Source organism: Bos indicus x Bos taurus, chromosome 12 (assembly GCF_003369695.1).
Source record: "Bos indicus x Bos taurus breed Angus x Brahman F1 hybrid chromosome 12, Bos_hybrid_MaternalHap_v2.0, whole genome shotgun sequence".
Taxonomy (NCBI): domain Eukaryota; kingdom Metazoa; phylum Chordata; class Mammalia; order Artiodactyla; family Bovidae; genus Bos; species Bos indicus x Bos taurus.
In genome coordinates this window covers 22,975,396-23,000,226 of record NC_040087.1, presented here as the reverse complement: position 1 = coordinate 23,000,226, position 24,831 = coordinate 22,975,396, and the positions used below count along the sequence as shown (strand labels likewise).

General features: G+C 42.4%; 1 protein-coding gene across 2 annotated transcripts in view; it reads right to left on the bottom strand.

Annotated features, from left to right (window-relative positions):
* Window positions 1–358: 358 nt before the first annotated feature.
* Window positions 359–24,831, bottom strand: part of PROSER1 (proline and serine rich 1) — a 31,709-nt gene continuing 7,236 nt past the window's right edge. For both annotated transcript variants that reach the window (XM_027557357.1, XM_027557356.1), the window contains 10 exons: window positions 20,901–20,995; window positions 19,801–19,894; window positions 18,603–18,713; window positions 17,015–17,098; window positions 13,379–13,457; window positions 12,656–12,751; window positions 8,274–8,318; window positions 3,175–4,864; window positions 2,351–2,501; window positions 359–1,750 (listed from right to left, as the gene is read on the bottom strand). In XM_027557357.1, the coding sequence (XP_027413158.1) occupies window positions 1,628–1,750; window positions 2,351–2,501; window positions 3,175–4,864; window positions 8,274–8,318; window positions 12,656–12,751; window positions 13,379–13,457; window positions 17,015–17,098; window positions 18,603–18,713; window positions 19,801–19,894; window positions 20,901–20,995 (2,568 nt within the window). In that variant the 3' untranslated portion in view covers window positions 359–1,627. The remainder of the gene's footprint in view (window positions 1,751–2,350; window positions 2,502–3,174; window positions 4,865–8,273; window positions 8,319–12,655; window positions 12,752–13,378; window positions 13,458–17,014; window positions 17,099–18,602; window positions 18,714–19,800; window positions 19,895–20,900; window positions 20,996–24,831) is intronic.

Sequence of the window (24,831 nt, the reverse complement as noted above, 5' to 3'; positions counted from 1 at the left end):
GTCTGGAAATATCCATGGACAGAGGAGCCTGGTGGGCTACAGTCCATGGGGTTACCAAGAGTCAGACACTACTGAGTGACTGAGCGCGCGCGCACACACACACACACACACACACACACACACACAGTGTAGACTCAAAAAGAACAAATAACAACTTCTAGTCTGTGCTGGAAGATAATTACAGCCATAAATAGTCCGTGTCAAGTGTTAGTTGTGTTTCAACATTCACGTGAGGTGTTAAGTGAGCATCAGTAGTAGACGCTGACTTCCAACTAAATTCAGACAAAAATGTCCTATATGTTAGCTCCAAGACAAAAACTTAAAATACTTATCCAAGCGCTGAATAAAACACATAAAATCTGTTGTATCCATAAAGTTTATTTTAAAAAACTGTTAAAAACTGACCATACAGGAATATTTATTAATATACTTAAAAAGTTTGTTCCCCATGTTGAAGGAAAATACATTAGCAACATCTTCTAGACACCGTCTTTATAAAAGTAAAACTTCTAGATGCTGAAATGTACCACAGTAGATTCTATAGTTCATACTTTTAATCACAGGATTGGAAATCATTCTTGCTACTCCCCCGATCCCCCTGAATGTGGCAGTTATTTTACTTAAATTAATGACATTCAATCATGTTATACTACCACAGGTCCTTAAGTAGAGTACACACTGCATATTTACTAACAGAGCCAAGTCTTCTCTATCTGTTGTCACATCATTATTTTAGATAAGCATTTGATTCTAAGTACAAATAGAAATACTACATCCCATGATTGTAAACATTCACCAAGAGCTTCCAGAGTACAATGAGTAATAGAGGTGGCCCAAGGGTCAGTCCAATGTTCCTCACTCACATTTGGATACTGCTGAGATTAAGAAATATGTTTTGAAGGCAAATTATCACAGGCCTTACTTGTATTTCTGTAAGAAAGTAGTTCTGGATATATATATTTATGTTTTTAGTTGAAAACACCTGAAAGTCATTCTAAGGACTATATGAAGCACCATTTTCACTTACCTGAAATACACTGGGTTAAATTCAGCAGTACATGTATGTTTGTTAATGTCAGGGGTTAAAAATAATGGTGGGTCTCAAGTTCCCTTTTGTGGATATATCTGGAATATGGATACTGAGTTCCAGCGATGCTAATAGGAACCACTTAAGCGTATCAAGGGTGGTAACTCCCCCAGGGCCACATGCAACCTGTAAGTCTGAGGCACGACCATTACGTCTGTCAGTGGATGCTGCACAGGCAGAGTTAAGGCTGTATTCGGCTAGAAAGAGTTCAACATCCTCTCTAGTAGTCCCCTACACCGCTCACGTACACCGTTCGAAATGTCATAGGGTGCAGGTGAAAAGTCCCCAAACACTTTTTAAAATACTATTCTCTGTACAATTTGTCATCAGTATATTTACATAGGGGAGTGTTCACACTTAAAAACATTTTTAAAGAATGCAACTGTGTTTTTTTTTTTTTAACTCTTATCACAGTTTCCCCAGGATCATCCTTAGCCCCATTTCCTGACTTCTGGCCAACTTCACATTTGTCAGACGGTTCACTGCGGTCCTCGGGCAATTCTCACGTTGCTCTGCAGGAGGATATGCGTTAAAATGTATTCACTGCCACCCACTCTGGGACAGGCCTGGCTGCAGAGAAAATGGTGTTCCTGGTGCTGAAGGGTAACTAGGAAACCCATCTGGCTGAGCTGGGTAGCTTTCCAGAGCTGACGCTGAGTGGACCTGACAGAAAGAAGAACACACAGGTGAGCAGAGTGCCAAATTCCATCAGGCCTGTGCTTGCTTTGGCCAGTCCCACTTTTTTCTTTCTTTAAAAGAAAAAAAAAAAAAAAAATGCTGGGGCAAGGTAAGTCTGTTCAGTCTCCTGAAATTTTTAAGAAACATTCAGACTTCTTCAGATGGTAGAGGTGCATAGAAATGCCTTTAAAGTGTTTAACATTCTTTAAAAAAAGAACAGGTTTTCTGGAGAAAATTTGCCTCAATGGTCCACTACTTTAGCTTTAACTAAAGAAGACAAGCTAAAATTTAACTGTTACATCTAAAGATTCTGTATGTAAAAATCTCCAGACTGAGATTTAAAAGTCTCTAAGCAGAAAAAACACACAGATGAATATATTCTACCACCTCTGTTACTCTCCTGAAGGAAAACAAGGATAATTTGTAGATTTGGGAGAGGGAATTCATCATCAAATCTCCAGACATTCTGCTAAGAGCCATTCTGGGTCAGTGCTGGAATACCACTACCTGTATGGCAAGGTTATCACTACAGAAGCTATGTTATACCTATTACCATCCTTATTTGCTCCAGGCAGGGCTGCTCACCTGCTGTAACAATGCTGACTGTGCAGCTGCATTATGCTGCAATTCCTGCAGGGATGACTGTGAGGGGTTCTGGGAAAATCCCGGGATGCCTGGGAGGGACAAGAGGCCTGGAAAACCTGAACTGCCTGCAGCTTGAAGTCCAGATGATAAGCTGAAACAGAGAGAATGGGTCAACATGCAAGACAGACATAAAAGCTATTGTTTCTACATCTGTCAAATACTATCTTAAGATGTTAAAAAACATCCTAGAAATTCTCTATTGTAAGGAATTAAAAATGTTTCACATAAGTCTTACGCACTGACGTAAAACTTACTTTCCATTATCAAGTCTATTATTCTGAATTCAGTGAGTTTATGTTTTGCTGTTTTGTCAACATAAATCACCAAATGCAAATCTTAAAAGTTATCTGAAAGTGAAAGTGAAGTCACTCAGTCGTGTCCGACTCTTTGTGACCCATGTACTGTACTGGGCCAGACTCCTCTGTCCATGAGATTCTCTAGGCAAGAATACTGGAGGGGGTTGCCATTTCCTTCTCCAGGGTATCTGCCTGACCCAGGGATCGAACCTGGGTCTCCCGCATTACACTCTTTACCATCTGAGCCACCAGGGAATCCCTGCTGATTATCTGAGCAGGCATTGATAGTTTATACATTTATCTCAAAAAGAAACAGGTTAAGATAAACATTTTAAGCCCTTTTAAGTGTCGGCCCAGAAAAAGATAATTTTGGGCCAACAATTCGCTTCTGACTCATTTTAACTTCGAGATCACGCACGATCAGTCGTGCGAAGAACCATCTCCCCTCTCTCCAGACCATGCACGTACCCGGCCTGCGCAACCAGAGCCGAGTTGAAATTGGAACTAAAGGCAGAGGCGAAGCCCGGGAGGACGGGCGCTGGAGACGGAGCAGTGGCGGCACCGGTGGCGGGCGGCTGCAGCCCCGGGAAGGCAGGCAGTGCGGGGGCCCCAGGGGCGCTGGAGACGCAGAAGCCGGGGTAGGAGGGTGCCGAGGCCGGCAGTGGGCCCTGTGCCACGGAGAAGAGTGAGGGCACGGCGGCTGGCAGGCTGAGGGGGAAGGCCGCGGCCGCCGAAGCAGGTGTCGGGGCCGAGAGTCCGGGGAGCGCAGGCGCTGCGGAGCCGGGGCCAGGGTGCGGAGGCGCCGCCGAGGTGGAGGCGGGGGCGGCGGGCGCGGAGACCGGGGGGTTGAGGGCTGGGGTGGCGGCCAGGGGGAAGCTGCTGGTCAGAGACGTGAATGGAGGCAGGGCGGTGAAGACTGGGGTGATGGGTGTGGAGGAGCCGTGCGGGGCCAGGGGCAGGGCGGGCAGGGCACTCGAGCCCGTCAGGGGCGCGCTCAGCCCCGGGAGGCCCGGCAGCGCGGGGTTAAGGCAGGATGGCAGGCTGATGGGCACCGAGGCCGCGGGGTATGCCCGGCCCAGGGCCCCGGAAAGGCCCAGCGCGCCCACGGCGGCGGCGGGGGCCGGGCCCTTGAAGGCTGAGGGCGTGGGGCTGGGGCTGGTGGGCTCCGTCTTGACCACCACCGGCAGGGTGGTGACGGCGGGAGTCGCGGGGCCGTGCGGGTGGGCGGCGGAGGAGCCGCAGCCCGCCGCGGCCAGCCCCGAGGAGGCCGAGGAGGGGGCGGCGGGTGTGGGCAGGGCGGGTGGCGTGGAGGCCGCCGCGCTGGCCACGGGCGAGGGCAGCCCGGGGAACAGCGCCAGGCCCGGCGTGGGCACCTGCGGTGGCCCGTAGCCCTTGTTAGGGGCTGAGCCCGGGAGGTCGGCGCCCTGGTTGGCCAGGGAGGAGAGCGAGGCCAGCCCACTGGTCACCGCGGAAGGCAGGGCGGAGGAGCTGATGAGGCTGGTATCGCTGGACGTCAGGAGGCCTTTCAGGGCGGACAGGAGGGGGCTGTTCACAGCCAGGGGACAGGCGACACCGGGAGCCGAGCCCCCGGCGATGACGGAGGGTGTCGGGTTGGACACGCCTTGGGACGCCGGCGTCAGGGTCAAGGGGAGCCCTGCGAAAACCGACGACAGTGAAGCGGAGTTGAGGTTGTTGGTGGCGGCAGCGGTAGAGGGGGCGGGGAAGGGGAGGCTGGTGAACGTTTCACTGGAAGCCGGAGTGGCCCGAGGCGGAGTGGCCCGAGGCGCAGCCGTGGCCTGAGGGGCCGGGGCTGGGAGGGTGGGAGGACCTGGCAGGGGAACGAGGCCAGAAAACACGGAAGGAACGGGCGTGGCCGTGGTGCTGTGGACAGAGGTCACTGCGGTGGCCGGCAGCGAAGGCGTCCTGATCACCGTGGGATTCGGCGTCATGGGCTGAGGCGGGTGAATGGCGGAGACCTGCCCCGGGAACACAGGAAGGACGGTATTCGCCAAGTTCATCCCTGGGAGGCTGGCGGTGGCCGATGCTGATGGATGAGTTCCTGCCTTGATGGGGGAAGCCGTAGGAACCGGAGTTGCAGCGGGTGTCGAGGGATTGGAGCCATGCGGGGGAAAGAGTTGACTGGCTGGGGTGGAGAATGCTGCGTTGGAAGAGGAGGAGAGGCAAGAGGTTATCATCACGGCTGAGAGTTCAAATGTTAACTCAAAAGAAAATGGATAAAAGTTTATGTAATATTTAACAGATGTCAAAGAAAAACCAATGACAGGTTTAAGAGGCTACTGCAGTGTACACATTGCTGGATTCCATTTTCACCAGGCAGCCTCGGTTAGATCCTGCAGAGTTCTGGACTCTGATCAGCACAGCCTTCCCGTTCACAGTGAGGAAGCCTTGACAAGTGAGCAAATAAAACTTTCCTTTCCTAGCTTCCCAATTTTAAAAAAATTCAAAGAATTTATTTTGTGATTAGTGTTGGTGTACTTTCTCTCAGGCTACTTGTCTAGAGCAGTATTACAAGTCATTTCCTCTCTGAAGAGCTGTCAGGACATCATCCCCTCTAGAGGCACACAAGGTGATCGAGTATACTCAGGCCATCTCTGCAGTATTCTTGGTTGCCACTGTGGGAGTTGATTACCAAAATCTCTACAGATTTTCCCCCAAGCACTTTCTCATACTGACTCCTCTTAACCTCTAACTTTACTTGGTTTGTCCTAGGCTTTAGGGGCAAAAGCCATATCAAGTTCATCTTTAGTCTTCACACCTAGCCCAGGGCCTGGCATTTACGTGTTTAGTTAAGTGTTTGCTGCGCTGGATACCTCACGATTACTTCAGCTACAGTTCTCAAACCCACCCAAAGACTTATTCTCAAAACTTCTATAGTACTTCTATTCTGATAAACTCTACAAATAATACAAGCATTTTGGGAATGCCTGGGATTCCCTCCTGAATCAATAAATGAAAACCTTAGCTTCTGATCTTGTTGGTGCCAAATGGAATGCAAGACTTAGGTAGTTAATGTCATAATGACACCTACCGTCCATGCTATATTCACACTGAAGTCTGTTTCAGTTGTAAATAGAGAATGTTCCCTTTGCAGTGATAATCAACTGAAAGACCTTTTCATGGACTAAGACTTCACTTTTTAAATCTACGCATAATAAAGACTCTGGACATAAGGAAGCTGACATGGTCCATAAAGTGATGCACTGTGTTAATTACAGATGGAGAAAGGACCACAGGACAAGAATGGAGGAAGCCCACATCCACGTAATGCATTTGTACTAAGTGATGGCCAAAGGGTGCTGCACTGGGCTGAACAAATTTTACAGCTGTTTTAGACAATCAATATGGGAGGAGAATCGACAAATAGTAAAACATAAATATATAAACATTAAACTCAAAAGATCTGTGAGTAAGTGAAGTCGCTCAGTTGTGTCCGACTCTTTGGGACCCCATGGACTGTAGCCTACCAGGCTTCTCCGTCCATGGGATTTTCCAGGCAAGGGTACTGGAGTGGGGTGCCATTTCCTTCTCCACAAAAGATCTGTAGTTCATACCATATTCATATCATGAGCCGTAATCTAGTTTCAAGAAAATCACTATCATTTTAAATTGAGAGTACATATGAAAATAGGTTTGTAGCTCTGTATTCCATTTGTTTTATAAAAACTAGAAGCACAAGGAATATATGCCTAGTTTCGTGTTTGTAAATAATGTACCAAAAAATGATTTAGGTTAACATTGGGTGGGAAACATCTGGTGGGGAAAACATTTGAGAATTCCCTGTCTTATTTAACTTCATGCTGAGGACCATGTAGTTAATGACAGATGGCAAGGGAAAGCCAAGCTTCCCACAGTGTTCTTTATAGCAACCTCTGCTGGAGAGCTTTACGTATAATGACACAAAAGCCACGCACTATTAATCACAGTGCCTGCAGTCAAAGTGGAACAAAACAAAAATGAACCCCCCCACCCCTCAAAACCATACCATGGGAAATAACACTTTCCTTTTGTGGGAAATACCACAAAACACGATGTGTTAGATCCTGTGCTAAGTACTTTACACCCATCATTTTATTTGTCCTCATATAACCCTGACAGGCACTGATATCCCCATTTTAGAGATGGGCAATCCCAGGCTTAGTGTGATTAAGTCATTTGTTAAAAGATCATGCAGCTATTGAGCGGTGTTCAAAGGACATAAAGTTTCAGTTATGAAAGATGAGTGAATTCTAGAAATTAGCTGTACAACACCATGCCTCCAGTTAACAATACTATACTGTGTACTTAAAAATTGGTTACAAGGGTAGATCTCAATAAGAGATCTTACCACAGTGATATCAATAATGATGATGATAAAAAGGTCATGCAGCTATGAAGTGACAGAACCAAGGTCTGTCATACTTGTGTTCTTAAGCACTATACTTGTTTTGTAATATGGTTCAAAAAGGAAAAACAATCTTAAGTATGCTAACATAACACAGCAAAGGAAAAGCAAAGTGTGCTCTTCCAATAAAGGTGCTGATGATACTTAATCTGTTTATTCTCTTTAAAAACAGATCTATTAACAAAGCTGAGCATAAAGGCTGAAGTTTCCTTAATCTCCCTTTGCTAGAAGCTAAATCAGCTGCTCAAGGTTACAAAACCAGGTGGTACCAGAGCCAGGATCAAATACTATTATGTCCTGACGTCTCACTTAGGGTCTTTTCCTCCCTGCTATGCTACTGCCTTAGAAATTACCAGCTAAAAAGCACTGTTGCCACACATTCTCGGGGAATGGAATTCTCCCAAGATTCCTACCTGTGCACTGCGATGCTCAGATTCATGTGCTACTCTGCTACGTGAGAACTGGTCCCAGGTTTTGTCTCAAAGCAGACAGCATCTCTTTACTGAGCACACATATCCTCCACTATGGGGAGGGGAAAACATCACAGAGCCGCTGCCACGTGGAGGCCTTGCCTCACCTTCACCTGCTGGTTGCGCTTCCTGCTCTGCTGCCCCTTCGTCAACTCTTTCTTCTTTCCTTACGTTAAATTACACTACTCTGAATACTTATTGAAATAACTAAGTCTAAAAGATCTATTTGACACAGCATTTGTCAAAAAAGGGTTTTTATCAAAAAGAAATGTTGTTTATATATTTAAGAAAATGAGGCTTCGAATATCATACAATGTGAAGTGAATGCAGATATAATGCCACATAGCACTGAGACGGCTTCAAAGTTTTACAAACTGCAACAGAGACATATAATTATTTTTAAATCCAGTTAATATGGATTTCAAAGCTTTCTTAGATGATTCTGTAAGATAGACATTTTATAGATTATATTTTATATATTGCATGCAATGTCCTTAAAATGTACCACCATCAAAATTTCACTTTCTAATAAAATGTATCACTCTTAAAGTCACTTTTAGCAAGCATTGATTAATTAAATTTTTTAACCAGGAACTTTCCCTAAAGCATAAAGATTTCAAATACACTCAAACTCAAATTGATCTCAGTGGAAAACAGAGCAGGCAGCCAGGACAGACATCAAATTTGGTGCTTACCTTGATTCTGTGTAGGTTTTGACTGACTGGAGAGGTCTTCATTCTCTATGAGAAAATAAATAAATAAATAAAACTTGATTTCCAGCTTTAATCAAATTATTCACCATCATAATAATCAGAGACTGGGGTAAAAGAAAAAAAATCCAGAATATGTTATGTATACTGTGTTAGGAAAAACAATATATGCCTATTAAAAAAAAAGGAAATAAACAAAAATCATAGTAGTAACTATAGGAAGACTGCAAGGATTATGAGCAATTGTCCCCACCACTTCTCCATATCGGGCTTTAAGCAAACACTGTTGTTTTATAGATTCATTTAAGAAGGCTTTTCGGAAAGATGGTGGAAGGCCTGGTGTGCGTCTAGGAGGGAGTGCAGTAGGAGTGCAGACAGGAGCCACTGTCACCGGCTAAGCTGACAAGCACTGCTGGGCACCATGCCTACAGTGCAGGGGAGGCCTGGAAGGGGAGGTGGGCGCTGAGGGCAGGATCCACTGCCGCCCGAGGGGCCAATCTCACAAGGTGGGTGCGTCACCAAGCAAACAGCGAGAAAGTGGCTCTGTCCACTGCTGTACTCAGTTCTAGAAAAGGCCCCACGCTAGGAGATGTCAGGGGGAACTGCCCGAGCTGAAGCCATGAGACCAACAGCCTAAAGCACACCCTCTCCAGCCCCATGGGAAAGGACCCATCTTACCAAGCCATTATTCAGAGATACAGTGGCAAACAAATGACCTCTCGTGGCTTGTCAGTAACTGCCCAAGAAAGCATCAGTGTGACAGGCGTAAAGTGCAAAAAGGGAACCCACAAGCCCTGACACAGAGAGTAAAAAAGATCAAGCTTGTTTAAGGGACTTGAGTACAAATAAACTTAGACAGTGTCTATCCAGAGATTTAATGGAAGAAAAAGAACTTTAAAATCCTGTAATGCAAATGAAGAATATATACACACATAATATTGTAAGAAAACAAGCAGAGAAGCTGAAGATTTTAGATATAAAAATCTACTCCAAGTTAATAAGTGCAAAGAATGGTGAAGATCAGAAATAACACTACTGAAAGCTAAATTACATAGTTGAAATTAAAAGTTCCATTTAAGATGACAAAAAAAATTTTTTTTAAGTACTGAATGACTAGCTAAGAGACTTAGAACAAATACACTGAAAAATAAGAGTACTAGAAGGAGAAAAAAGAGATAAAATATCATTAATTAAAGGAATATAAAGACAAAATTTTCCAAAGCTTTAAAGACTTGAGTTTTCACATCTAAAGGGCTTACAGAGTTCTAGAAAGGATTAACCATAAGATCCACACCTAAATATCCTGGTGAAATATCTGAACTCCAAGACTAAAGACATTTGTGAACTCTAAAGATAAGGAATGTCTTCTTTGTAAGTTTATAGAAAGAGACTAAGGGTCTCATAAAGAAAATTAGTGAGAATTGGGTTTCTCATCTATAATCCTACAGCTCTACCCTTTTTGAAAAAGCTAATTAGAGAAATTTTCTACTAAAAGAAAATTAGAGTGAGTATATGAGGACAGGGCATCAAAGAGAAGTCACAAAGTTAAGAAGCCATGAGTTCAGAGGCACAGAAGGAAAAATGTATTCCATCAAGAGACACAAATTGATGATTAAGGAGAGGCTGTATGGAAGTCAACGGTGGGATGCAGGACAGCTGTTTTTACTTTCTGTACACTGACAACCACTAAGAATATGAAGATGGTCACTAGTGATATTTAAAGATAGAAATTCTAAGTTTGAGTAGGAGCAAGGAAAGAAAAGTTTTTAAAAAATTTTAAAGCAATGTGAATGAATTCAAGTAAACAAAAATAAGAAAAATGAAAAACTTGGATAAAAGAATAATAATGAGCATAAAAATAAAATGGAAGGACTAAGAACAAATATGCAATTTTTATGAATATCTGAAACCCCTATTAAGTCTCTTCCCCACTGGTTTACAAAAATCAGATTCTAGTATATATCATAATATTAAAAATAAAGATACAGGCAAAAGACTTCTGAAAAATGAAAACAAAAAAGAAGTGTGGACCCAATAAGGGTCAATTCCCAATAAGGCTGGGGTGGGTGGGGCGGGGAGGGCAGGCAGCTTACTTATACTCAGTAAAGTATAAGTCAGCTGACATTTTATACCCAGAAGAGACTTTCAAAGAAAAAACTAAAATAGGAAATCAGTAACAAGCAGCTACAAATAAAATATCCATTTATAATTGTAACAAAAAAATTCCTCTAAAATTCCTAGATACAAACCTAAGGCAAAAAAACCTATATGAAGAAAACTACAAAATCTTCTTGAAAGCAGCAGAAATTAACACATTGTAAATCAGCTATAACTCAAATAAACCTCCCCCACCCCAAAAAACACTTACTGCAAGCAATAACATAAGGCCTGGAAAAACACTACCACTTGCCATGATTTAAAGACACACACACATATATATATAATTAAATGGTAAAATTTAATATCATAAAAAAGTCATCTCTCCAAATTACTATATAACTACAAATACATAAATTCAACTCTTTTCTAATTGCATAAGGTGATCTTAAAAGTTCACATGGAAGAATCAATTTCCAAAAGTGGGTAAGAAAGATACGAAAATACAGTGAGAGAAAGCTAGCTTTATTAGATGTCAGAATACACTGTAAATCTGCTAATTAAATCAATATAGTATCATCGCAACATAAAGTAACTAGATTGGAACAGAATAAAGAGCCCAGAATTAGAGCCATGTGTGTAAATGAAAACTTAAGATAAATGTATTATTTCAAAGCAGCAGGGAAAACAGATTAGTTAATAAACAGTGCTGGCATGGACGGACCGACTACTGTCTGGAAAAAAAAATTAAGATAACCCTCTACTTCACCCGACATGAAAATGAATTCCAGATGGAGTAGGAATCTTAGAAGACCCAGACTACCTGGCCTACCTACTTAGGGTTAAAAATACCTGACTAAGGTAACATGGTTCCAGCTCTTCTTCCACAACCTCTGTCTGTCTGTCTGTCTACACAAAAATGTAAAACCCTAAGGTTAAAACATACTGTGAATAAGGGCAAGAAATAAAATGACAGATTTTAGAAAAAAGATTTTGCAACTTTAATCAGAGTACTCTTGGCAAACACCAAAACCATTCTGACTAGAAAAAAAGAATTTATTAAACTTTAGTAAGTAACTCTGAATCCTGGGGAAGGGCAAAAGTAAATTAAGACAGAACTTAATTTCAGTTCTAGCCCTACCCTACACACATACAGAAATAAATGGCAAGTAAATGAAAAGCTATACACTTAAAAACAATCATTACAACAGTAATTAGAGAATATAGATGTTGCTGCACTTCTGGGTTGGGGAAGGGTTTCCTAAACAAGACAAAATTCAGGAGAGTCAAATCAAATAGCTGAATGAAATAAACTTTTGTAAAAGACAGACAAAAGAAGGCATCAGCTGAATCAGTCTATCAGATTGGCAAAAGTAAAACAAAAAACCTGTTATCATTCCATTTCAAAAGGGTGTGAGAAATGGTATGCTCATATACCCTCACTGGCTGGTATAAACAGGTGCAGTCTTTTGGGGGAACAATTTGACAAGATAGAAAAAAACATTTACACTTCATATCCTGAGTTCCCAATGGGCCCAAAGGAAAGGCTGGCCTGGAAAGCGTGTGGGCAGGCTCAGCGCTTCTGAGCACCTTCTAACAAGCCTTTCCTCCCCACGGCAGACACAAGGTGCCCTAAGAGCGACGCTCGCCAGGTCAGTGATGCTCTTCCACTGCCTGTCAGCGTCCGACTCAGGAGAAATGGTTCCTGTTTCTACGGCCTGGTCATGTTCACACTTACCTCAACATAATAAAGGCCATATGCTACAAACCTACAGCTAACCTCATACTCCATGGTGAAAAGTTGAAACCATTTCCTCTAAGATCGGGAACAAGACAAGGATGTCCACTCTCTCCACTTTTATTCAATATAGTTTCGGAAGTCCTAGCCATGGCAATCAGAGAAGAAAAAGAAGTAAAGGGAATCCCAGTTGGAAAAGAAGCTGTTAAACTGTCACTGATTGCAGATGACATGATACTTACTATACACACAAGACCCTACATAGATGCTGATCCTAAAGATGCTACCAGAAGACGACCAGAACTCATCAGTGGATTTGGTAAAGCTGCAGGCTACAAAATTAACACACAGAAATCTGTTGCATGTGGACCGAGACCACTCTAATGGAGCCTGGATGTCACACACTCGGCTCCATCAGCAGGCTTGGGGGCTGTGCTCCCTGTTAGGACAATAACACACCACACATCTGTCCCCCCGAATGTAAGGTGAGAAAGTTATTGCCTTTTAACACCCCATAACAACCTGATTTTACCTGCTGCTACTGGATTAGGAGTATATGGAGGTGGCGGGGGCACTCCTGGAGCTATGACGTTGGCTAACGGTACCAGACCTGCATTGTTATAAGCACCTAAAATAAAAATATAATAGAAAAAAAAAGTACAATTTAGCATCATTCCGAGTTCAAGCTGTATTGACACAGCCACCGACTTTATTTCTAAAACTGTGTCATCTAGTACAGTTGTGTTTTACATGGAGGCTTGGGTGAAGAGTGAGCTCGAATTAGACAAGCAGAGACTTCTATTTCCAGTGCAGGCTCTCTCCAGGCCTAACTCACTGAAGGGCACGGTGGGCAGAACCTGCCAGATGTGTATGATTTGCCTTTTATGTCAAGCACACACACTTGGCCCTTTCAAGTTAAATGCACTAATGATGTCTTTGAATACCAACTATCAAAAAAGGGATTCAAGATGATTTACCCATAAGCAAAAGCTTATATAAATAAGTAACAATGAAAAAAAAATCTACAATTAATTTATCAAAAGGAAAATATCCTAAATGAGATATTAATCCTCTTAGTCCTCTGCACTGTTGTAGACCAATACCCTAGAGTAACCAACTATGGGCAAAGGAAAGCTCAGCATAGCATATTTCATGAGTGCTCCAGATTTCCAGAGTATATATACCAACCTTTACTTTCAAATTAATAAATAAAGATCAAAAAGGAAAAAAAGTGAACTCTGAAAGAGCTCCTTACTTGGTGCAATAGTTGCGTGTGGTCGGCATGGAGGTATCGGGTAAGGGACAGGTTTATGTGGATTGTATGTTGAAGGAGGCTAGAATGAGAGGGGAAAGTACAGCAGTTAGCAGAACATCAAGGAAGCCGTCTCCTGCCAAAACAAAATACAACTTGTCTTTCAAAACATTTAGGTCTAAGACGACAAAAATGCTCCAGTATATCAAATGCCACTGCACTAACAAATAGCACAAAGGAGAGAAATTTCTTTGCTTAATACATGTGGCTCCTATTAAAGTCCAAAGAGAGATCCTGCCAAAGACTGCTGCTGCTGTTGCTGTCGTTCAGTCGCTCAGTCACGTGCGTCTCATTGCGACCCCATGGACTGCGACCCGCTAGGCTTCCCTGTCCTTCACCATCTCCTGGAGTTTGCTCAAACTCAACTCCATTTGGTCTGGTGTAGAGGTGTTAATTTTTTATTTCAGTTGCAGATCATCTCCAACAAAAGGCCAACCTCAGCCTGAACAGCAAATTCTTCTCTGACCCAGTTTAGGTTAATCCAAGGATTCCTGTCTCCTCCCATGGAACACAAAAAACCCACCAAGTTTTGGAGTCTCAGCTACTCAAGGACTTCCCACATCCTCCTGGAAAGTCATCTTGATCGTAACCGCTTTTCTCTTTTTGAAAGAAACAAGCACTGTTTCCTTTGGCATTTGGCATTCTGACAACTCTAGTAGAATGCAGACTGGAATTATGAATTCAGTAGCTTAGTCTTTTTACGTTTGAATCCACAAATCTTCCATTTTAGAGTGTACAGGACTTAGGTATGAAAGAACATTCAAAGAGCTGGTCTCCAGAGGACCAGAGGTAAGCAAAGCTAGGCCACATGCTGCAACTGTAACTACAGAGATGCAGAGGATGAGAGAGCACACACACCCCCTCGAAGGGGCTGGCACCTACATCTTGGAGCAGACGGGATGCCCTGGAGTGAGGAACCTAGACTCTCTTCAGCACTCTTAATGGCAGCCCTGGATAATGTGCTGGTTCCGTGCAAGGACTATGATCTGTGACTATTTTACTGTAAACAACAGCCACCCAAGTTCTTGTCAGGTGGGCAGCCAGGACTGCAAGGCGGCTGTGTGTTGGCCTCTCATAGTACAATCCTTCAACTCACGAGGTTGTCTTCTCCTGCTCAGTTTATATTCCAATCACTCCCTTGAAAATACGCTCTACCTCCTGGCTCCATTCTCACTTCACTAACACTAATCCAGCCATCATACCTCAGCCTTCAGCTCAGTTCAGTTCAGTTCAGTTGCTCAGTCGTGTCTGACTCTTTGCGACCCCATGAATTGCAGCACACCAGGCCATCCTATCCATCACCAACTCCTGGAGTTTACTCAAATTCATGTCTATCAAGTCGGTGATGCCATCCAGCCATCTCATCCTCTGTCGTCCCCTTCTCCTCCTGCCCTCAATCCCTCCCGGCATCAAGGTCTTTTCCAATGAGTCAACTCTTCACATGAGGTGGCCAAAGTACTGGAGTTTCAGCTTTAGCATCAGCCCTTCCAATGATCACCCAGGACTGGTCTCCTTTAGGATGGACTGGTTGGACCTCCTTGCAGTCCAAGGGACTCTCAAGAGTCTTCTCTAATACCATAGTTCAAAAGCATCAATTCTTCGTTGCTCAGCTTTCTTCACAGTCCAACTCTCACATCCATACATGACGACTGGAAAAACCATAGCCTTGACTAGACGGACCTTTGTTGGCAAAGTAATGTCTCTGCTTTTGAATATGCTATCTAGGTTGGTCATAACTTTCCTTCCAAGGAGTAAGCGTCTTTTAATTTCATGGCTGCAATCACCATCTGCAGTGATTTTGGAGCCCCAAAAAATAAAGTCTGACACTGTTTCCCCATCTATTTGCCATGAAGTGGTGGGACCAGATGCCATGATCTTCGTTTTCTTTTTTTTTGATCTTCGTTTTCTGAATGTTGAACTTTAAGCCAACTTTTTCACTCTCCTCTTTCACTTTCATCAAGAGGCTTTTGAGTTCCTCTTCACTTTCTGCCATAAGGGTGGTGTCATCTGCATATCTGAGGTTACTGATATTTCTCCCAGCAATTTTAATTCTAGCTTGTGCTTCTTCCAGCCCAGCATTTCTCATGATGTACTCTGCATATAAGTTAAATAAGCAGGGTGACAATATACAGCCTTGACGTACTCCTTTTCCTATTTGGAACCAGTCTGTTGTTCCATGTCCAGTTCTGTTGCTTCCTAACCTGCATATAGGTTTCTCAAGAGGCAGGTCAGGTGGTCTGGAATTCCCATCTTTTTCACCTCCACTAGCTTTCTTCCTAGTGATGCTTTCTAAGGCCCACTTGACTTCACATTCCAGGATGTCTGGCTCTAGGTGAGTGATCACACCATAGTGATTATCTGGGTCATGAAGATCTTTTTTGTACAGTTCTTCTGTGTATTCTTGCCACCTCTTCTTAATATCTTCTGCTTCTGTTAGGTCCCTACCATTTCTGTCCTTTATCGAGCCCATCTTTGCATGAAATTTTCCCTTGGTATCTCTAATTTTCTTGAAGAGATCTCTAGTCTTTCCCATTCTGTTGTTTTCCTCTATTTCTTTGCATTGATCGCTGAGGAAGGCTTTCTTATCTCTCTTTGCTATTCTTTGGAACTCTGCATTCAGATGCTTATATCTTTCCTTTTCTCCTTTGCTTTTCGCTTCTCTTCTTTTCACAGCTATTTGTAAGGCCTCCTCAGACAGCCATTTTGCTTTTTTGCATTTCTTTTCCATGGGGATGGTCTTGATCCCTGTCTCCTGTACAATGTCACAAACCTCCGTCCATAGTTCATCAGGCACTCTGTCTATCAGATCTAGTCCCTTAAATCTATTTCTCACTTCCACTGTATAATCATAAGGGATTTGATTTAGGTCATACCTGAATGGGCTAGGGTTTTCCCTACTTACTTCAATTTAAGTCTGAATTTGGCAATAAGGAGTTCATGATCTGAGCCACAGTCAGTTCCCGGTCTTGTTTTTGCTGACTGTATAGAGCTTCTCCATCTTTGGCTGTAAAGAATATAATCAATCTGATTTTGGTGTTGACCATCTGGTGATGTCCATGTGTAGAGTCTTCTCTTGTGTTGTTGGAAGAGGGTGTTTGCTATGACCAGTGCGTTCTCTTGGCAAAACTCTATTAGCCTTTGTCTTGCTTCAATCTGTATTTCAAGGCCAAATTTGCCTGTTACTCCAGGTGTTTCTTGACTTCCTACTTTTGCATTCCAGTCCCCTATAATGAAAAGGACATCTCATTTGGGTGTTCTAAAAGGTCTTGTAGGTCAACCTTAGTTAAAGTGAACTCTCTACTCTCCACGTCTCCAAGCGAACTGCTGAATATGGCTGCAGAAAAAAAAAACACTAATAGCAGTTCAACTGGTCTACCTTTACAATATGCCATTAATCCTCAAAGGGGCCTTTAACACGGCTAACCAATTGTAGTGTATTTCCCTAGGAACCCGTTTACTTTCCTAGAGTTTCTATTGCACTTTAGACTGCCCAACAAAAAATGAAATTTATGCTTTGAATAGACAGAAAACCAGATATAAGCATCAAGACTTGTTCTGTCACTTCTTTTCTAAACATACTGGTTTGGATGGTCCAAGAATCCGTGCGGCTATTCCTTTGCCTTCATTGGAACAGTCCTCACCATCTTTCTTCAAAGGGGTTCCCTATTTCAAAAAAAAGAAAAAGAAGGAAAGATAATTGAGATTAAAAACAAAACAAACCCATACAAACCCCAAAGCAAAAATAAAACAAATCCAGACCCTTGCTGTGCTACCCTGGAGAAAGAACATAACTTGGCAGGAGCGTAAGGATGGAGCACAGCCCCAGTCTTGCTCTGGCTCATGATCCTGATGCAGCCCTCACAACACGTACAGAGGTTCAAGGAAATACACAATACACATGGGGAGACAGAGGAGGAGAAGTATGTTCTAATTTTTTCACTGCACAGTAGGAGCAGCCAGAGACAGCTCCAGTGCTACAGTGTCTGATGCTCAAAGAATCAAAAACAGTACTTATATTACAGTTGAAAATAAGTAATAAGAAATGGTGTTCTCTGTACCTATTAAGTATGATCGCTTATACTGACCTCACACGAGACTGCTCTAATTAACAGACGAAAATAAGCTGACACCCTATTACAATGTGTCCCCCAACAGTTTGTGTTCTAAGTGGTACATACTAGTTTGGAGCTAGTTTCCAAGGCGGCTCCCAGTGATCCTCAGCTCCTACGTGTCCCTGTGCAGCCCCCTACATGAACAGGACTGACCCATGTAACAAACAGGATGTTCCAGAACTGAGGGCATTTGACTCCCAAGACTGAGCCATAACAGACAACATGGCCTCTGCCGGCCGTCTCCAGGACTACCTGCTCTGATGGAAGTCAGCTGCCGTGTCTAGAGGTATTCGAGCAGCACTATGGAAATGTCCTTATGCTGAGGAACAAAGACCCCCCCCTGCCTGCTAACCTCAACACTAATTTGCTAGGTTCGTGACTCACCTTGGAAGCTCAGGCTCACGCTCCAATCAAGCGATCAGATGACTGCAGCCTCATGAGAAACCCTGAGCCAGAACCAAACAAACTAAGCTATTCCTAGATTCCTGGTCCAGAGAAACTGCATGAGACACTAAACGTTTATTGTTTCAATCCACTAAGTTTTAAGGCTATTTGTCACATTGCCATTAAAAATACACCATTCTTTGAAAAAATTATTTCATAAAGAAATCTGAGGAACACTGGGTGACATAAAAATAAGTGTCTTTCTTGTGGGACTTCTCAGAGATTATGCAATGTGATTCTCCAAAAAGGAGACACTGCATGCAGGATTTCCCAAACACACAAGTGTGAAACTGTTTGAAGAATACTGAGAATCTGAGAAATAGTCCTTTATTACATGTAAATCAGTGCTTCTAAAATACTTGCCAAAACAAGTCAAAACCAAATCACTCTCTTTTCTGTCTAGCTTGTTGTTCTGTATATTTTACAGAAATATTTTAATATAGCTTATGTATGAGCTTTCTTTCAGTGGTAAATCTATGAATTATGTTGCTGACATAGTAAAATTCCTTTACTTCGTAGAAGCATCAACAACTGGCATTTTCTTTAAATACCATAACTGTGTTCAATTTTATACAAAGAAGTTGCACATGGAGCCACACAAGTATGCTTACTGGGAAAATTCCATTGATGCGACTAGGTTTTCCTTTGGGATACGGATTTCCTGGGATTGTTCCACAAGAAGATATCATCGCATGAGGAGCTTTGCAGCCCCCTTTGAAAGCCTGTAACATAACAAAGAGGAGGATTGTTAAAAAACATAAAATAAACTCACAAAATTTAGCATTCTGGATATTGGGAAGCCCTGCTAAATAGGATGGATTAAGGAAGAGCATCACATTCAATCTGTTCATACATCAGTCAGCACTTCCACTGGTGAACATGACTAAAATTAGTAAGTAAAATCACTTCACTTAAATGGAATTATTTAAATGGTAACCGAATGTTTTTATTGTTGCAACTAGTAGACTCCTACCCAAAGACCTCTTCACGATGGATTCTATAAATTGTGTGCAAGGACTAAATACGACTGGGCTGCAGCTCCTGGGGGAACAGTCCATGCCCTCCTCGAGCAGGTTTCTAACCTCTAATCCAGTTTCCACCTGTCAAAATCCTAAGAAATAACTACCTTGAATGACGAATCAAGTTTTCTAGACTTGGATAAGTACGACTTCTCCCACTATTAGAGACTTTAAATGAACAAACTGGAATTTAGCCTTATAATTATTCATCTTTTCTAAGTTTGATGAAAATAAGCCCGATGACAAATAAGTCAAGTTCCTGGTGGTGGTTTAGTTGCTAAGTGGTGTCTGACTCTTGTGACCCCATGGACGGTAGCCCGCCAGGCTCCTCTGTCCATTGGATTTTTCCAGGCAAGAATACTGGAATGGGTTTGCCATTTCCTTCTCCAGGGGATCTTCCAGACCCAGGGATCGAACCCAGGTCTCCTGCACTGCAGGCAGATTCTTTATCATCTGAGTCAGTTCCTCCTAAACACATAAAATTAAAGACAAAAGCTTGGAGACATGGCAGAGCTACCAAGGGATTGAGAAAAACACCCCATGAGGCTCATACTGAGGCGCCACTGGCTTCTCACTCTCAAACCATCTCTTCACACCCCAGTGTTCCCCTCTCACCCCTAAAGGCTCTAGTTCCCCACCACAGACTGCAGGGCTGTCATTATTAACCCATCACAGAACAGCAGTCAGGTTATTCATCAAAAGTTAGCACAGTAATAAGATCGGTACTGTTTTTTTCATCAGCATTCAGGAAAACCACGTGCCACTTACATAGCAATCTTGAGGAAATTACCTGTTCAAGCACCCTCTTACACCGTTTCTTCTCAGACATATTTATCCTGAACAAATCTTCAATGGGACGAGAATTCTGTGCATCAACAATGTTTCTACCAAGGAAATACAATTTAGCTTTTCATTTAAGAACCTGGACACACACATTTATACACAGATATATGTGAGTAAGCTTTTTTCCATGATGTAACAAGAAGAGTATGGTTATTCAGTTTTGATTGATGAGTGTAATTAACATGTTTATATAAATATGGTACATATAGTAACTGAATGATGTTTATCTGGCTACTTGAAAGTAACAAAGCAATATTTCAAATTAAAAACAAAAAAAATCACTATTTTGAGATTCTTGCAAATCTACCCTGTCTGTGTCAGGAGAACTAATGGCAATAAAACAAACCCCTGTGGTAAATGCATAAAAATCAAGGTTGATCTAAAAATGAAGTTTTATCTTATGTTTTATTTTAAATTTGTGTTTTTGTGGTCATTTATAAATATATTAGGGACTTAAAAACTGCATGTGCTGGAAATACATAGCAATTTGTAGACTCTCATAAATACATTATAGGAGAGTAGGTTCCTTTTCTCTAACATTCATTTCTCAAATTTATTTCACAATCATTTCTCAAATGCTGTGCTGGGTGTTTTAAATTTTGTAGTATTAAAAATCTGCATCCCTACCACATAGATAAGATCCTTATTTTCACAATTGAGGAAAACAAGATCCGGAGAGAATAAGTGTATAGGAAGCAAAAAAATACATACACTGTCAGAGCGTGGAAAACCCATCCAGCCATACGTCCTCTGGATTTACCAACAAGCCTCTCAAGTTATTCCCAGTGGGAAGGCAAAGCAAGTCACCGATACGCAGCCAAATCACAATAACTAAACTCAATAAGCACCACTAATTTTACAAGTTTATAATCATGTGTAATGAGCACACTAGCTACTTAGATATAAGAATTCAGCTCTATGCTTTCATACATTTCATTAGTTCCATTTACCAATATAATTCTGACACATTAACATACACTAATGAGTTAAAAGACGTTTGAAAAGTTTTCCAAATTTTTCTGAGTAAAAAGAAGAAGAAATACTTACGAAGCTAACAGTTCAAGAGCAACTAGTTTGTCTTTACTGAAGGTGAAACAGTTGAGTATATTGACCACTTCTCCTGGGTGAACAGCCACCATTTTCTATTAATAAAAAATAATAATTCTACTTTCAACATGAGAAATTTTCATGCCAGAATCTGCCTTTTGGGGGTGGGGGGTACTGTAATTAAATGTTCTTAATATAAATATTAGATGAAATCTGCTTAATCAAAAGTAAGTCCTAACAACTATGTGGATTAAAACTAGGCTTTTTCAATGTAATTACTTTAATTGAAGAACTAAGTTCTCCTATGTGCTCTTTCTTATCCACATCTCTCAATATGTTCATCTATTAAAAAATATATATATTCTACTTTCCTCAGAAAGGCTATATAAAAAGAGGCTATTTACAAATAAGGGAGACACACTGCTTGAAAAGTTAGAAAACAATCGTAATTTCTCAGTTGGAGTGCTAGGTTATGTCACAATCAGCACTTCTAGTGAAGTCCATGGTACTGAATAGTGTTATTAAAAAAAGGTACTCCAATCACACGATTAGGGGATCAGATCAGATCAGTCGCTCAGTAGTGTCCAACTCTTCGTGACCCCATGAATCGCAGCATGCCAGGCCTCCCTGTCCATCACCAACTCCCGGAGTTCACTCAGACTCATGTCCATCGAGTCAGTGATGCCATCTAGCCATCTCATCCTCTGTCGTCCCCTTCTCCTCCTGCCCCCAATCCCTCCCAGCATCAGAGTCTTTTCCAATGAGTCAACTCTTTGCATCAGGTGGCCAAAGTACTGGAGTTTCAGCTTTAGCATCATTTCTTCCAAAGAAATCCCAGGGCTGATCTCCTTCAGAATGGACTGGTTGGATCTCCTTGCAGTCCAAGGGACTCTCAAGAGTCTTCTCCAACACCACAGTTCAAAAGCATCAATTCTTCGGCGCTCAGCCTTCTTCACAGTCCAACTCTCACATCCATACATGACCACAGGAAAAACGATAGCCTTGACTAGACAAACCTTTGTTGGCAAAGTAATGTCTCTGCTTTTGAATATGCTATCTAGGTTGGTCATAACTTTCCTTCCAAGGAGTAAGCGTCTTTTAATTTCATGGCTGCAGTCACCATCTGCAGTGATTTTGGAGCCCAGAAAAATAAAAGTCTGACACTGTTTCCACTGTTTCCCCATCTATTTCCCATGAAATGGTGGGTCCGGATGCCATGATCTTCATTTTCTGAATGTTGAGCTTTAAGCCAACTTTTTCACTCTCCACTTTCACTTTCATCAAGAGGCTTTTGAGTTCCTCTTCACTTTCTGCCATAAGGGTGGTGTCATCTGCATATCTGAGATTATTGATATTTCTCCCAGCAATCTTGATTCCAGTTTGTGTTTCTTCCAGTCCAGCGTTTCTCATGATGTACTCTGCATATAAGTTAAATAAACACAGTGACAATATACAGCCTTGACGAACTCCTTTTCCTATTTGGAACCAGCCTGTTGTTCCATGTCCAGTTCTAACTGTTGCTTCCTGACCTGCATACAGATTTCTCAAGAGGCAGATCAGGTGGTCTGGTATTCCCATCTCTTTCAGAATTTTCCACAGTTTATTTTGATCCACACAGTCAAAGGCTTTGGCATAGTCAATAAAGCAGAAATAGATGTTTTTCTGGAACTCTCTTGCTTTTTCTATGATCCAGCGGATGTTGGCATGGGTTAAATATTAACAGGTTCTTTTACTGCAGGACTTCTAAGAAAGTTAATGTGCATTGTGACACTTGAGGATTATATAGACTGTTACGTAATTTAATATTTGTCTAGGATACCTATGTTTCTGAAAAGCAGGTCAATTTATATATTGATGTTAGCAGTGGAGGAAATTCGAAATCAAAGTCAACATAAGGAGATTCAGTTCAGTTCAGTCGCTCAGTCGTGTCCAACTCTTTGCGACCCCATGAATCATAGCACGCCAGGCCTCCCTGTTCATCACCAACTCCCGGAGTTGACCCAAACTCATGTGCATCAAGTCAGTGATGCCATCCAGCCATCTCATCCTCTGTCATCCCCTTCTCCTCCTGCCCCCAATCCCTCCCAGCATTAGGGTCTTTTCCAATGAGTCAACTCTTTGCATGAGGTGGTCAAAGTACTGGAGTTTCAGCCTCAGCATCAGTCCTTGCAATGAACGCCTAGGACTGGTCTCCTTTAGGATGGACTGGTTGGACCTCTTTGCAGTCCAAGGGACTCTCAAGAGTCTTCTCCAACACCACTTACATAAGCATCAATTCTTATTGATGTTCAAAGTTCAAAAGCATCAATTCTTTGGCGCTCAGCTTTCTTCACAGTCCAACTCTCACATCCATACATGACTACTGGAAAAACCATAGCCTAGACTAGACGGACCTTTGTTAGCAAAGTAATATCTCTGCTTTTCAATATGCTATCTAGGTTGGTCATAACTTTCCTTCCAAGGAGGAAGCGTCTTTTAATTTCATGGCTGCAATCACCATCTGCAGTGATTTTGGAGCCCCAAAAAATAAAGTCTGACACTGTTTCCCCATCTATTTCCCATGAAGTAATGGGACCAGACGCCATGATCTTAGTTTTCGAGCTTTAAGCCAACTTTTTCACTCTCCTCTTTCACTTTCATCAAGAGGCTTTTGAGTTCCTCTTCACTTTCTGCCATAAGGGTGGTGTCATTGAATCAACTGAAGTTGTTTTTAAACACTATTGAAGACTCTTGAGAGTCCCTTGGACTGCAAGGAGATCCAACCAGTCCATTCTGAAGGAGATCAGCCCTGGGATTTCTTTGGAGGGAATGATGCTGAAGCTGAAACTCCAGTACTTTGGCCACCTCATTTGAAGAGTTGACTCACTGGAAAAGACTCTGATGCTGGGAGGGATTGGGGGCAAGAGGAGAAGGGGACGACAGAGGATGAGATGGCTGGATGGCATCACTGACTCGATGGACATGAGTCTGAGTGAACTCCGGGAGTTGGTGATGGACAGGGAGGCCTGGCGTGCTGCGATCCATGGGGTCTCGAAGAGTCGGACACTACTGAGCGACTGAACTGAACTGAACTGAACCTGTTATCACCAAAAGAATTAGTAAAACTGCATGCTCCCTTACGTGTTTGTAAACAGACATCTAAAAGTTTTATCGGACGGTTACGTATCTGCAAAAGATTGATTTCCTTATATGTAAGTTTATTATATATTTCTGAAGACCTTGGATCTACTGCTTTAGCTCATTTATGAAAATGTCCAGAACGTAACCTAATTGTCAAAGTCAGTCTTCAGTATGAACACAGTGAAATCAGACTGATTTTGTCTCTAAGTGCATGAAGGTGTGCCTGTGAAGCATTCCCACTTCTGAGTTTTAATTCTAAGGTGGGTGGATAGGCAAGGTGGCTTCAGAGCTTTGTCATGAGTTTGCTGTTCTGATAAAATAAGCCAAGGTCCCCAACAGTATTTTTTACAGAAGCTCTCTGCTTTGCTCTCCTTTTCTTTGGTCCTTAGAGAAAGATTTTTCAACCCTTGCTGATAGGTGAATGAGTGAGACAATCTTTTCTTTTTTTAAATAAAGCAGAAAAAAAGCAATTGTTAAAGAGAAGAAGCACTAACAGACCCAGACACTTCCTTAAGCAAATTCGTTTAGGAAGATAAGGATCTGTATGTGCCTGTGTGCTCGCTCAGTTGTACCAACTCTTTGCAACCTCATGGACTGTAGCCCTCCAGGCCCTTCTGTCCATGGGATTTTCCAGGCAAAAATACTGGAGTGGGTTGCCATGCCCTCCTCCAGGGGATTTTTCAACCCAGGAATCAAACCAGCTTCTCCTGCACCGGCACGTGGATTCTTTACCACTAAGCCACTGGGAAGCCCTCAAGATCAGCAGATTTCTTTAAAGCTAGCAGTGCCTGATACTCCCAGGGAAATCCTC